The sequence below is a fragment of the Akebia trifoliata genome, chromosome 1 (genome assembly GCF_017979445.1).
Source record: "Akebia trifoliata isolate Shusen 1 chromosome 1, ASM1797944v1, whole genome shotgun sequence".
In the NCBI taxonomy this organism is placed as follows: Eukaryota; Viridiplantae; Streptophyta; class Magnoliopsida; order Ranunculales; family Lardizabalaceae; genus Akebia; species Akebia trifoliata.
In genome coordinates this window covers 29,986,429-30,001,741 of record NC_141375.1, presented here as the reverse complement: position 1 = coordinate 30,001,741, position 15,313 = coordinate 29,986,429, and the positions used below count along the sequence as shown (strand labels likewise).

General features: G+C 34.4%; 2 protein-coding genes across 2 annotated transcripts; one reads left to right on the top strand and one right to left on the bottom strand.

Moving 5' to 3' along the window:
- Positions 1-5,220: 5,220 nt before the first annotated feature.
- Positions 5,221-8,951, top strand: HPL1 (hydroperoxide lyase 1). Its single transcript, XM_086450357.1, has 2 exons — positions 5,221-5,789; positions 7,504-8,951. Exons 1-2 carry the CDS (start codon positions 5,352-5,354, stop codon positions 8,533-8,535), a joined length of 1,470 nt encoding a protein of 489 aa, XP_086306483.1. The 5' UTR covers positions 5,221-5,351; the 3' UTR covers positions 8,536-8,951.
- An 840-nt stretch (positions 8,952-9,791) lies between these two features.
- On the bottom strand, positions 9,792-14,454 carry LOC147411614 (uncharacterized). The gene is made up of 3 exons (XM_086450371.1): positions 13,998-14,454; positions 11,771-11,794; positions 9,792-10,471 (listed from the first exon to the last, which is right to left on the bottom strand). Exons 1-3 carry the CDS (start codon positions 14,212-14,214, stop codon positions 10,146-10,148), a joined length of 567 nt encoding a protein of 188 aa, XP_086306497.1. The 5' UTR covers positions 14,215-14,454; the 3' UTR covers positions 9,792-10,145.
- Positions 14,455-15,313: the final 859 nt, after the last annotated feature.

The following is a 15,313-nucleotide window of genomic DNA, read 5'->3' as shown; positions in this document are numbered from 1 at the left end:
AATCTGATGAAACAATAAAAAAGCAACTAATGCCAAGTCTGTATAATTTTTTAAAGTTTTTCTATCAATTTGTTTTATACATAAATTTTTCATGACTCATCCATTAAGACTCACTTATATGCAAATTTTTACATAGTTTTTATGGGTACGCTGGACTTGATACACGACCTCGAAATTTAATATTTTTATATTATAAATTATTAAATTTTATAGAGGATGATTCATATGCTTCTCTTTTTGTTTATCTGATGATACATCTGATATTCACAAAGAGTCTTGATATTCTTACTCCTCCACGGGCATATTCAAAATACTTTCCTGACGTGGCATGTGTTGGAACCATAGATTTTATGCCTTGAGATACATATCTACACAATCCCTATAAATATGTATAGCTGTATATGTCGAGGAAAAAGATTTATGATTCCAGCACATGCAAGTGGGAGTGGGGGAGTCAGTAAATCATCACTCATTCACAAATTATAGATACCTATACTCCATGAAACCAACGGCTGAGATGTGATTATAATACATAACAAAGATATCCAAGGAAATATATCCCAAGAAAACCCATCCTTTTTTTCTTTCTCTATTCTCAACCCTAAAAGTGGTTGGAAGACCAGTGGTAAGCTAAGTTAGGTAATCCGTTGCCTTTGGATGGACGTGATGCTCTGTAAAAGGTCTTCCTATTAGATAAATTGACTGATAATTACCCAAATAAATAAGTGAGATAACTTGCCCTACATGAATTTGATGTTCTCTTCTTCACCCGATATAAACGTGATGAGAAAGAGAGAGAGAGAGAGGTCCACATGATCCATAAATACAGTTGTATGCAAACGATTGAATGAGGGGTGCTTGAAAATCCCAAACTTTTCTGCGAATCCGGATTACTGATATAGACAGCAGAAGAAACTTTGATTGACCACCTAAAATTAAAAAAAAGGATTATAAAACACATTGTCAATAGTTCGGTGTTATATTTATTATTAAAATTTTTAGTCAGGCTAGCCCTACTCTACTATAATTATCAACCATTTAATTCTATTTTTATTTATAAAAAAAAAGTTTGTTGTAAGGGGAAAAATAAAAAACACACCATTAGTAGAAGAACCTCTATATAGGGCTAACAATTTGGACCCTTAATCTCGCCACCCCCCGCTCCCGCCCCCGCCCCCGCCCCCAAAAAAAAAACAACCTTCATACTGCATATGTAGTTTAGATTCAAAAATTTCAGCCCATGTATAATGGGTTGGATTAGGTTTAAATTGTACACAACCCATCATATGTGAATTATAATATCAACAACCAACTAAATGAACAATGGGTTTTGTCCTCTATGAGTTAGAAGTTTCGGAATGAATTGATATTTTATCAAAGATGATTTCTATGGTGAAAGAATTAGTTCATTCTGAAACTTCTAACACTTTACAAGTTGAAGAATCGAGGATTGTCCATTTTTTTGTAAATCATCATTTTTGATAAAGGTAAAAGTTTCAAAAAGAATACATTTTTTGTGAAGATGATCTCATTATAAAGATCATCTACATTACCCCACACTTTATTACCTTTTTCTCTTCATCCCATTTAATTTTATTAACTTTTTACTCTTCTTCTCTCCCCTTTTTAATAATATCCCTGATCTCACTATATTTCCTCTTTTGTCTCTTTTTCACTATAGGGTTAGGATTTAGCTCATTTATGTCTAATAGCTATTTATGGTTCGTTGGCTAGGGCTCAACCTACCAACAGCCCTACCTTCGGAATAAGAAGCTTAAAAGGATGATTTCAAATTACCCCTCAAGGTTTTAGTAAAAATAGAGGTCCCTCCCTATTTGTTCAAATTGGTGAAATACTTCATCTCCAACTTTAGGATAAAAACCCTTTATTTTTCCCCTTCTTCAGCCTCTAAGATTAATTATTTAAACCTATTTAACAAAGATATTACACATCTTGTCTTAATAGTTGGAGATGATGGATTCTAGTATAAAATCAAGAGTTTTGGACACAAAGGTTGAAAATGAGGGCATTTCAATCATTTTATGTTAGCCTAAATGGAAGACTGAAGTCAAGTGGTTTGTCATCAACTTGAAAACATATATAGGGGGTTTCTCTAATTTTCATTAAAATCTGGAGGGCTTCTTCAAGATTTCCCAACCTTAAAAAACAAAAGTTGTGTTTGTGTCACCTCCAACATTAAATATTTCACTTGCATGTGATTTGGGGTGTGATTGTTTAATGGTTCGGGAACATCACAGCCCTAATATAATTTGACTTTTATAATTTATGGATGTTTTTACAACTCTAAAAAAGAACCATTTCCGACACTCAATATGCCCACTACAAATATCATCACAGCCCTACTATTATTTGGTTTTTGTAATTTACAGATAAGACACTAATGTCGTTACACCTCTAAAAACACCTTCTCATCAAAAGACTCAAAACACTACTTGGGTGATAAACCTATTCACCATGACCAGCCCCGTTGTGCTTTATATCTTGTTTCATGGTTTTTGTTTTTATTTTTTTAATTATGAGAGGGGTTTTTGGACTGTTGTTAGCAATTTCCCATTTAATTCTTGAAAAATTCACGAGTTCTTTATTTTTTTCAGTAAAAGTATTATTCCTATTCTGAATAATTCACGGATTTTAAGTTTGAAAAGAATAAAATTCGATAGAAAAAAAAAATGCTATTATAATTTGTTGTATGTTGTAAAATGTAAATTTGTAAGTTGTGATGTGTAACACAAGTCGACTTATGTTACGTACCCACTTAAATCAGATCACAAAAATAATAAAAAAGAATACAAAGATTGAGATTAATCTCGTTCGAGGGAGATCGGACCTCCTAGGCCACCAATTCGAGATGGTGAATCTCCAAAATCCACTAGGATCTTAATAATAATTTCTCTGCATATCTTTTCATTAATCTCATAATAAATTTAAATACAAGAGAAACATTACCCTAACTACCCACTTCTCCAAACTACCCATTATCCCATAACTCACAACTCAACTTCTCCCACAATATAGATTATGATCCCATGCACTTAACATATTTTAACTATTATACTACTTATTAAGAATATATTATGTACATCATACGCATTTAAAACTACTCTACTCTCATCCCTACAATTAGGCACATAACATTGAAGTGGCCATGCTTTAAATTTTTCGAAGAATCCATATATTTACATGACAAAAGTCCTTTTTATCTATAAAAAATTAATGACATGACCTTCTAAATTTATTTGAAATAATACATAAAAATTTCAAATTGATGATTTGTCCATTGATTTTGATCTTTTAAAAAAAAAAAAAAATTAATAGAACAATAACCCTAATGTCCTCGTTATCACCACCATCACAATCACTATTAACATCACTATCATATGGCCGAATTTTTGAAATGAAATGGAATATACAAGTATGAAGCATATGTTGCATATTTTCCATTTATCAAATAGAACTCGAATTTTTGCCATATTCTGAATTACTAACAAAGATACGGATTTGTAGGTTCAACTAGCATAGGCAATACAACTAGTCTCTTAGACAACCATATCCCCTCCCCCCTACATGCAATATCCCCACAAATTACACATACCATGTAAGCTAGGATAAATCCTTATGAGTGCCGCTATCTTTTTGGAGAAGGCCCGAACACTACGTGAAAATTAGAAAATTCTACAAAAGAATTCGACGGGCCAAGGCCTTTGAATTTTAGAAATCAAAATTTGACAGCGTAGGACCATTGAATTTTTTATATCCACTAGATTCGATGGTTTAGAGTTGTCAAATTTCACCCATCTACCATTAATTTGAAGGTTTTGGCCCGTCGAAAAAGAAAAAGTTTACAATGAAAATTTTGACGGTGCCTTGGTCTGTCGAATTTTATTGAATTCAACAGTCTTGGGTCATTGAACATGAACTTTTTTTTTTTTTCACGTCATGGGACTACTTACACCTTGCTGGTTATTGTTTCATCCTTATTCACACTTTTTATTTACCCATGTGTTGGCATTTTCCCTCTCAATTTGCATCCCTCTACCTTCATGTGGAGAGGGAATAAAATGTATTATTGTCAATCATACAAAAAAAAATTGATAGATCAAAAGGGAATAACGTTTGGATTTCACTAGAGTTACCTTACAATGAAAACAAGTGCCAAGTATCAAGGTATCTAATAATACCCAACATGACAACTTCCAATAATTTTAATACTACAGCATGACCAAGGCAATATTAACTTTGTTGTTGGGTATTAATGTGGTACCTGTTAAAGAGATTATGATGCTTAAATAAAATTCGTAATTTTAAATTACAAGAATCGATCTCATAAATTTGCGACCATCTCCTTATTTATAACTCTATTTTAATTAAACCATGATTTGAAAATTTTCTTCTATTACATTTGTCACACGATTTATCTCTCTCATCTTAATGTCTCGATCCACACTGTTAGTTACATATTTGAATCATCATTTTGTCATAAATCTAAGGTTCTACTTATCTATTATTTTTAATTATACATAGATAACAAATAAATATCCGTGCTACACTAACTTTCTACAACATTTTGTTTACATAGAATTATATGATTATTTTCACAATACCATGTCACTGTAGTGTTGTAAGAAGTTACTTTAACATTTTTCGATAGAGAAATTCAGGAGGGGATCCTCTGTAGTAGTTATATCTCACAATACTCTGTAGTGCTTTATGAACAATTGAGGTATGGTTACATTAGAAACAAAATAACACATAAGGCCTTTTAACATTCTAGGCTAGATTTAAAAAATAAAATTTTGAATAAGAATAGAAAATGGATTTGAATGACCACTAAAATTTCAAATTTTAAAAGATTAGGTATAACTTTTTTAAATTATATGAATCATGCTCTCAACTGGCTAAAAAGTATCACAAGGTTCTATAGGATCGGCTCCTCATAAATTTCGTGTCCTTATAAGGATGACTCATAGATTAATTTTTCATACGTTTTTATCAACGTAGCAAAGTTAGTAACCTCATATTATCTTGACCATATAAACACAAAATTCAATGTAAAAATTTTCTTAGGAATATATATCAATTGAATATTTTGAAAATTTTGTAAAAGTTATCCGTAACCACACCTGTACACATGGGAATGGACTAACCATCCAATAATCTTAACAGGTCCGATCCCCCAAGCAAACAAAGACAAAATCTCCTTTAAATCGTTTCCACCACGTGAAGCAAACACACCCATCCCTCCACAAGTTATTTATTATTGGACTTTGAATTTTCAGATCTCATCACAATCACTAACAGGTCAAGACACACACAGATAAAGATCAGAAACAATGGCTTTGAGGACAACAATGTCGAATTTGAAGCCAAAGATGTCACCACCTTCGTTAACTCCAGCTTCAACAGCAACACCAACTGTATTACCTGTACGAACCATCCCAGGTAGCTATGGTTTGCCTCTAATTGGACCTCTAGCGGACCGATTAAACTACTTTTGGTTTCAAGGTCCAGAACCATTTCTACGAAAGCGGATGGACAAGTACAAAAGCACAGTATTTCGAACCAATATTCCTCCAACTTTTCCTTTCTTCTTGAGTGTGAATCCAAACATGATCGCTGTTCTTGATTGTAAGTCATTCTCTCACCTATTCGATATGGAACTTGTGGAGAAGAAAAATATTCTTGTTGGTGATTTCATGCCTAGTATTAGCTTCACTGGAAACATGCGTGTTGGTGTCTATCTTGACACATCTGAGCCACAACATGCCCAGGTAACTATTTTCTAATTTCTATGCTTACTTTCCCCATCCACCATCCATCATGATTGTTGGGGCTTTTCTAGGGTTCAATTTTTTGCCCAAAAACAAATAAATCTCCCCTTTTCAATTTCTTCAATTTGTTTTTCCTTTCAAAATCTATTGATTTTTCCTCAAAAAGCCCAATCATCTTCAAAACTGTAATTTATATCTTCAGTAAAAAATTTAATTAAAACAATATCTATAAATTGGTAGATTGAAGATCTGCTTTTCATGAAAGGATACCAATTGAAGTCGATGGTTCCTTTAAACACCAAGGATCCAAGTCAACTGTTCCTTTAAAAAGTTTAATTTATAATGTTTCAAACACGAGTGGGGAATTTCTTTGCAAAATTATTCCGCCAAGATCTCTTCGGGAGAGGGGACGAGAAGTGAATTTTGATAATAATAAAAATAAAGATTTTTTTCTAAAAGAAATTGAAATTGAGGGCATTTTCTGTTGGCATCACATAGAACCAAAACTGCGTCCCTACTAACTTGGTAAGATTACAAATCGTACCAAAGGTCGATGGGCCCACATGGATTAACGCAATCCAACACCACACCATTTTATATTTCATAGAAAATCTTAGATTCAAAAAATTTCTACATTAAGGTTCTAAAATTGTTTTTTGAGATATTTACTAAAAAGTGATTGACTTTTGATGAATTTACGATTTTGACTCATTGTTCATTTCACAGGTTTTTAAAATGCCTATTTTGCACGTTTAAAGTGACAATTTCATTTTAGGTATAAAATGAAATTGTCACTTCGTTCTGATTTTTTATTTTTATTTTAACGATAACGTGATGATTCATATTTTGATAATTTAAATGAACAGTGAGCTAGAATCATAAATAACTTGTCTTCAGCTCAAATTCACTTTTTTTTTTCTTTTTCCACTACACCCTTATGGCATATAATCACGTTTTCAATTTCTTCAATTTGTTTTTCCCATCAAAATCTATTGATTTTTCCTCAAAAAGCCCAATCATCTTCAAAACTGTAATTTATATCTTCAGTAAAAAATTTAATTAAAACAATATATATAAATTGGTAGATTGAAGATCTGCTTTTCATGAAAGGAGACCAATTGAAGTCGATGGTTCCTTTAAACACCAAGGATCCACGTCAACTGTTCAATCCAAAAATGTTTGGTTTCTTTTCTTTCAAACACGAGTGGGGCATTTCTTTGCAAAATTATTCTGCCAACATCTCTTTGGGAGATGGAACAAAGTGAATTTTGATAATGAAAAAAAATAAAGATTTTTTTTTCTAAAAGAAATTGAAATTGAGGGCATTTTCTGTTGGCATTACATGGTACCAATACTGGGGTCCCTACCAACTTGGTAAGATTATAAATCGTGCCAAAGGTCGATGAGCCCACATGGATTAGACGCAATACAACACCACACTCTTTAGTTGTTGTTTACCATTATGATTAGGCTCCTATAAAATCCTAAATCCAAAAACAGAAATTTAGGAAAAATTCGATAGTGTGTTTTTTTTTGGCACTCCAACATTTACTTATTCTCTTTCATTCACTTATTTTCTTTATTTGTAATTGGGTTGTAATAAGCAAGAGTTGTGGTGCCAATAATATCTCTCTAAAAATTATTAGTTTTAAATAAATTATCTATTTAAATTAGAAAAAAAAAAACCGTTATAACGGCAGTTATCATCTCTCAGGTAAAGAACCTCACAACCGATATCCTCAAACGAAGCTCCAGCACATGGGCGAAAGAAGTTCTTTCAAACCTCGACATAATGTGGGGTAAGATTGAAAAAGACGTATCGGCCAATAAGAGTGCAATCTATCTCGTACCGTTACAAACTTTCATTTTTCGTTTTCTCACTAAGTGTCTTATCGGGGCCGATCCAGCGAGTTCACCCGAAATTGGCGAAAATGGATATATAATGTTGGATAAATGGTTGGCGCTTCAACTCCTCCCAACTCAGAAAATCGGAATTTTACAGCCTCTTGAGGAGATTTTTCTTCACTCTTTCGCTTACCCATTTTTTTTAGTTAGTGGAGATTATAAGAAACTCTACGAATTCGTCAAGAAAGAAGGGAAAGAAGTTGTTGAGAGAGGGATGACTGAGTTCGGACTGAGTCAAGACGAAACGATTCATAACCTTCTCTTCATATTAGGCTTCAATGGGTTCGGTGGGTTCTCTGTGTTCCTCCCATCTTTGATTAGTACTCTAGGGAGTGATAAAACAGGGTTGCAAGAGAAATTAAGAGAAGAAGTGAGACAGAAATGTGGGTCATCACCACCGACTTTTGACTCGGTGAAGGAGATGGAACTCGTTCAATCGTTCGTGTACGAGGCGCTCCGATTCAGCCCACCGGTTCCAATTCAGTTCGCAAGAGCGAGGAAAGATTTCCAACTGAGTTCTCATGACTCGTCTTTCCAAATCAAGAAGGGTGAGCTTCTATGCGGTTACCAACCGTTGGTAATGAGAGACCCGAAAGTGTTCGATGAACCGGAAACTTTTGTAGCGGACCGGTTCACGAAAGAGAAGGGTAGAGAGTTACTGAATTATCTGTACTGGTCGAACGGTCCGCAAACCGGTTCGCCCGGGTCGTCGAACAAACAATGTGCTGCGAAAGACGTAGTTGTGCTCACTGCCTGTTTATTGGTGGCAGACCTGTTTCAGAGGTATGATTCGATCTCTGCAACAGCAACAACAATCACGGCTGTTGAAAAAGCGAAGTAACGGTGATGTATACGTCTGCGATGTACTGGATCTTTTTTATTAAAAAGGTACGAAGGGAATTAGTAAATAAAAATGGTGAGAGTGATTTGTGGGCCAAACGTCAATTACTTGTATTAAAGATACGACAAACTAGGCCCACTTCACATCAAATCATTTCTTTGAGAGCCAACCCCACGCATGTGTGGATGATAATGCTCAGAGACGATGGGACTAATTAGTCGTAATGTCTTGTATGATTTTCCAATAATTTAGAAGAGTGTAGCTATTGTACGCCGGGGAGTTAGATTGGAAGTTACTCCCGATTTCACACAGGCACAATCTTTGAAGCCCATGGTGTACAAATGTTTAGTCCACTGTTGTCTGGAGACTCTGGACCTTAACAGTTTATACCAATGTTCACGTCTAGTTCTGATTGATGCGATTTCATTGAGGGCTAGTAGGGTTGTCCACCAGAAAAAGAAAAATCTGGAAAATGATTTTTTTTTTTTTCTGGAAAATGCAATTTGTAGGTTTATGATAACAAATTTCCTTGGAATTTATTTTGAAGGAATTTTCCCTTCTATCATAGTAACAAAGTTTGGATTTGGCGTGGATTCAAAATTGAAATTTTTTTGAAAATTATACAAAATATTTTATTGGATTTGTTATTCAAACCTATCATCTTCAATCTCTTTCTAAATTCCATCTTCTTCTTAATTTTTGTAAGTTGAAAAACCTAAAATTTTAAAGGTGAAAGGTAAAAATGTTATTATATTTCATGGTTAGAATTTTATGAAATTTTAAAAAATTCGGAGAAATTTGTGACTATGCCTTCTATGTTACGTTACAGGGGTGACAATTGAAATTCGAGGTTAAGTCCGAATCTTCAAAGGTTTGTAGAAGTGAGTTGACAATTTGGATGAGTAGCATTATTTTAATAGAACAATGAGATTTTCACATTATTATATTATGAATAGAGTGCGGATAGCATGCACCCAGGTAGGAGAGTGCTTATGATCCGGATCCTAAGGATATACGTTCCGAGTGCTTTTATTATAAAATTGCACGATCTACACATGTAGATAGCTAACTCATTTTAGTGGGGCATTGTGTCAGAAAATCATTACTTTCTTATAATATTTAGTAGACAGACATCCTAATATTGTAATGATGAATATTATCCTTTAAAAAAAAAAAAAATCAAAATGGGAAACAATAATTTAAACTTCTTTGCGTGCCCTGTTTGGTACTTTCCCAGAGAAAAAACAAAAAACAAAAAACAATAATCAGCTATGTATTGAGGTAAACAACATTGGTTTAAGAACAAATGGAGAAGCTGATTCAGGACCAGGGACCAACAGCAATTTCTATACTAATTACTAATTGAAAATAAAAGTAAGTGAAAATTGAATACCCTATGAAGTTGATGAAATTCATGAATCTAAACAAGACTAAATCGAAGCGTAGATGCAACAAGGGGCGAAATATCTTTTCCACATTAGTTCCCATCAAAAAGCCTTCTTTGAGGTGCAATCCCAATTAAAATTTTCATCAGAATTACCGAAATGGAATGTGTGGCATCGACATGGATTGAAATAAGACGCTTGAGATTTCTATCTGTTGGGTTCACTTCATGACTGAGAATGAGACTTAACAGGGCTTTCTTTCCATCCTCGCTGACGAGCCCTAAGTTCCCACATTGAAGTCAATCTTTTCTGGGCTACAAATGTAGCTTCCGCCTTCTCCCTTGCCTCTTCGCAGGTTTCCATCCCAGAATTGCACTTGTCTGCCTCCTTTTGATATTGAGACGCCAACTTCTTAGCTTCAAGCAATGCTATATCACCCTGTTGTTGCTTCTCCAAAGCTTCAGCTTCTCGTACCTTCAATTCCTCTGTTAGGAGATCTGTAAAATTCTTCTCCATGTCTTCACTGACCTCTGGATCGTGCTTCATACAATCTGCAGGATGTATCAATAGAATAATCAGAAGATACAGATAGAATTTATATTTTCCTTTCTTCAATAAGGGATAGAATACACTTTGGAAGATCCCAAGAGTTGCACATAATCAGAAGGTTCATTACAATGACATCTAGTACATAGACAAGAGCCACAGTAATTTTGTTTGAATTACTTGCATCAGAGTTAAATCAAAGGAAACAAAACCCTTTCTTTTGTTGCACTAAAAGAGAAAAATGAGAATAATTTTCAGGATATTTATGGAAGAATTATGTGGCGGTTGCTGATGTTAGTACATAAGGTGATACATCTGTAACTAATTTGCATACATATGAAATCCTAAATGGGGGTTAGAATGCTATTGGTGCCTTTTTATTTTGATGTAGAACTTTGGCACTACCTGGATTACCCGGGTGACCAATCGGTTGGGGGGCTCATTGTGTATGGAGGTTGTGGAGCAGTAACTTACGTGAAGATAATTACTGGTCCAATAACTTATCTTTAGATCAATAGCAAAAAACTGTAGCTGCATTAATAACTTAATTAATTAGTACATAAAGGATGACATGACAACATGTGCCAATACATGTCTGACATGGAAAAAACCCCTAAAAAGGATTGCAATGTCATTACCTAGGTTGAATGCCTTGGCCTCATGGCAAGTGAGAGCAAAAGCACAAGCTAGAACAGGGGTAACGGGCTACAGGTGTAGAACCACCAAAGGTTATGCACTTAGAGGTCAAATTCTTCTAAGGTTCACTATTGCTTTTGAGAAAGTAGGCATGTCTAATTTGCCTCATTTATCATGAAGCTAAGTGGAAAAATGATCAATCAATTGTACAGTTCCTTAGAATATTATTATAACATCAAAATAGGCAAAAATCTAAACAAATGGCATATGTTTATCAATTATAACTTATAAGTTACATACTCAAACAATATTTTTTTTAACAGTTAACATAACTATAATACGTAACAAATGTCAATTATTGATGCAGGTAAGCCATCCATCGTCAGAAATTCTGCTGGGACTGACATCACTAATATTGAATGGATATAATTTTTTAATCAGACACCCGATTGGGAAGTCATAATATACATTAGAAAGGTCATTCAGGGAGATTCTGTTTTGGGCGTCAAAAGTATTTTAGACGTTTTGGTACATTATAAGTGATAAAAGGATGTATCAAAACCAACATGTTTCTGTTAGTGACATCGTTTACTCCAGCATGAAATGAGATTTTAAACCTTACCAATGACCACCTTCTCTACATCTAAAATTGCACAAGGAAAACTAACCTGCAAATGAAGTGTTGCTCAATCCTGCAGGAAAATAGACACAGAAAACAAAGATAAGCACTTGTTGGACCATCTGAGACCAAAAGAGGTAAAGAAAGATAAAACAAATAATACACAATAAATTAGTTAACATAGTCTGGCAGATGGCATTGTGAAAAACATAAATACTTGCCTCCAAGTTATTTATAGAAAACCAGTGTAAGCAGATCAATCCAAACAGGCTCAAATACAAAATAAAATATTCTGACATATATAGGAAACAAATATAATTCAGCACGATGATTTGCATGGCAAAAACCTTATGTTTTTGTTTTTTTGGGCTTGACTGCACTTGTAAAATTTTACTTAGTTTCCAAACATCTGAACAGTAGTGAACTACTAAGCACATAAATGCGTGCACAGTCTAAATATGACAAATGCTTCCTCTACTAACCATTTATTGTTCAATACACTTAAAATATTTAACTATGAACGAATAGATACTTGAAAAGCTTTAGCCTATTATGCTGTGAAACTCCACCTGTGGAGTATTCCATATTTCATTTTGCACTAAATTACTTATCCAGTTGGAATAAAAATGTGTTATCTCCTAACATGAATATTGATCCTTAAAGAAAATTTATCTTGATTGTATTATCCATAAGGATGGGGAGATTGAGGAGGATGTTATCTATAGAATTAGATTTGGATGGTGAAGGTTGAGGCGTGATTTTGGAGCTTTACTCGATAGTGCATCTGATTTAAATTAAAAAAGATATTATATGACAACAATAGGTTAAGTATGCTTTAGGGAGCTGAATGTTGGACAATCAATAAACAACATGTTCACCTATTGAGTATTGTGGAGGAATAAATTCTCCGACCTAAGAAATAATGCCACGTGTCACTTAGGAATAGTGGAATTCATTGTTCCCACTCTTCCAACCATAACTGAGCAGCCACTCGGTTATTCACCAAGGTTATATGGATCGGAAGAATGGAATTCCGTGAGTAAGAAGGGATCTAATCCTTGGGATTTTGGGATTTGAGCAACAAAACTAAATGGAATTCTTGGAGAGAGGATTATGCATGATTCTCATCCCAAAATAGATGGAGATAAGGTTGGGAAATGTGTAAGATAAGATTCCTTACTCTATAAATAGGGAAGGATCCCCACATCTAAGGTACGCAAAAACTCTCAATACTTAATATCTGCTAAGATTTTCATTAAATCTAACTTAAGCATCGGAAGCTCTGTGGAACAGGGAGCAAGGCCGATTTCTAGGAGTTGCAATGCATCAATTGGTAGAAGGGGAGATCTCGAGGTAGTCACAAAAAACGCCTCTATTAGTATCACAAAGATGAGGATATTGAAATGGATGAATGGAAAGATCAGGAAAGAAAGAAGAAAAGTAGAAATGAACAAATTCATGAAAATGTAAGAGTAGCCCCAATAAGCGATAAACTAAGGTAAAGTCAATTGAGATGGTTTGGTAATTTATAACAATGACCGATCACAATTCCATTAAAAGGTAAAGTGCAGGTTGAAAGTTCTAAAAGAACAAGAACAAGACACACAAAAAAAAGTCTACATTGAAACTCCATTTCTACTATTCTTTATTTATTTTATTTTCTATTACCTAAGCCAAAACCATGCTAAAATTGTAGGACATCAATTGTAAGCATGGTTTTAAACCTTGTCCGATACATCTTGATATCGTCCATCACCAAGACAGATAGACAAGTCAATGTATTGGACGAGATTTAAAACCCACATTCATTTTTCTCATTGTTGAACGAGACGTCTCAAATGTATTGGATAACTCGTCCGAGACGATTCGATCTTGTTCATTTTTTAAAACCATGATTGTAAGTCAAAACTCCAATATACATCATTTATACATCATTCAATCCAAAATTAGTATTGGCCACTCCGTTTTCTATTTTCAACTATCATTCATATATTACAAAAAATTATGATTTAAGTTATATACATTCTTTAACTGGAACTAAGGTCTCTCAAAACATCAATTATTTTTTTTTAAGAATTGGGACGGATCTGTAAAACCAATATAGGATTCTTTGTTTGATTAACCTTTGCTATAGAACTAGGTTTTAAAAATCAAGAATTATAACAGAAACACTGAAAAAACTTAGATGAAATCAATCAAATTACGCAACAAAAGATCTAAACAGATTTAGATGTAAAATTAATCAAAAGGGGAAAGAAGTGATGATGATTGCATACCTTGGGGCATGGAGGGAAGAGATTGAGAAGAACAATCGCAAATGCAGGGAGGACAAGAAGATGAAGGAGAAGCGTGTCTGAGTGCAGCCAAACCTTCGGTGAGGTGCCAGTACAGAGGAGGACCCAATATATAACCAATCAAGCACAGAGCAATTACTGTCGAAGCACCCTTCAGCACGCCTGGACTGCACCATCCACTAAGCTGACGCACAGCCATCTCTCTGTCTCTCTCTCTCTGCTATGAAGCGGAGATATAGATTTATAGAATAATGGGTCTAATTATCAAGGATTTGAGTGTTATATGTGAATTGGGTTAAAGTTTGTTCTCGATCTGAGATTTTCTATTTTCTTTTAAGGTCGAAGACTGAGATTCTTCTATCAATCTATCTCGATCTTACTACTTGAGATAGAAATCGATCGAGATCGAGAGTGGATAGTGGAGATGGAGAGAGTAAAATCTAAATATAAATTTTTTTATTTGTCGGTTGATTTAAAGTTGGAAAATGCTGGAATGACACAGGGTTTTTACTGCGATTCTCACAAGTCTGACGTGGGATGTGCACATAATTATAGATGTGTTTCCTCCCGATACGGTTATGTTTGCATCGCCACGTCAGATTTGTGAGAATCACAGTACATCTTGTGTCACCCCAGAAGCTACAGATTTGTGAGAATCACAGTAAATCCTCTGTCACCCCAAAAGCTACCAGGCCACGTTATGGTGAATATTTGAGATACCCCTTATGTTTTCAAAGTTCAAATTGATGACATGCCCCTTGACCTCAATCTTCTATTTTAAACTAATAAAAAATGACCTAGCTGCCCTCATCTTTCTACTTGCGAGTATATTAATTTGGAAAATTTGGTTTCTCCTTCAATGCAATGGCTTTCTGAAGTTCTAAGTCTTACTGGATAAGGCACTTTACATTTGATTTTTTGCCTAGCTAATTATTTTTTGCCAAAAGTCATTTGTCGCATCTTATAATCTTGAAATCAAGTAGTGGAATTTAGATGTGGGGGTTATAGAATTTTTCGGTGACGGAACCTCTACTTCAAATCAAAATCGAGTGGGCCTTGGATGATCGAATGTTGATACAGTTGGTTATGTTAGTGTCAAAGTTGGTCCTATTGTACTAGAAAAGTCATCGTTGTTTGCGAATTCTGATGTTAATGAGTTCGATACCTAAGGACTAGTCTCGGGGAATGTGCAACACATGCACTACATAAGTGAGGGTGCGCCCTTACGAGTGATCTCTGAGGAATTAATGCTCATACTGAATATTGAACTCATGACCTACGGGGCATTAAACCATTTA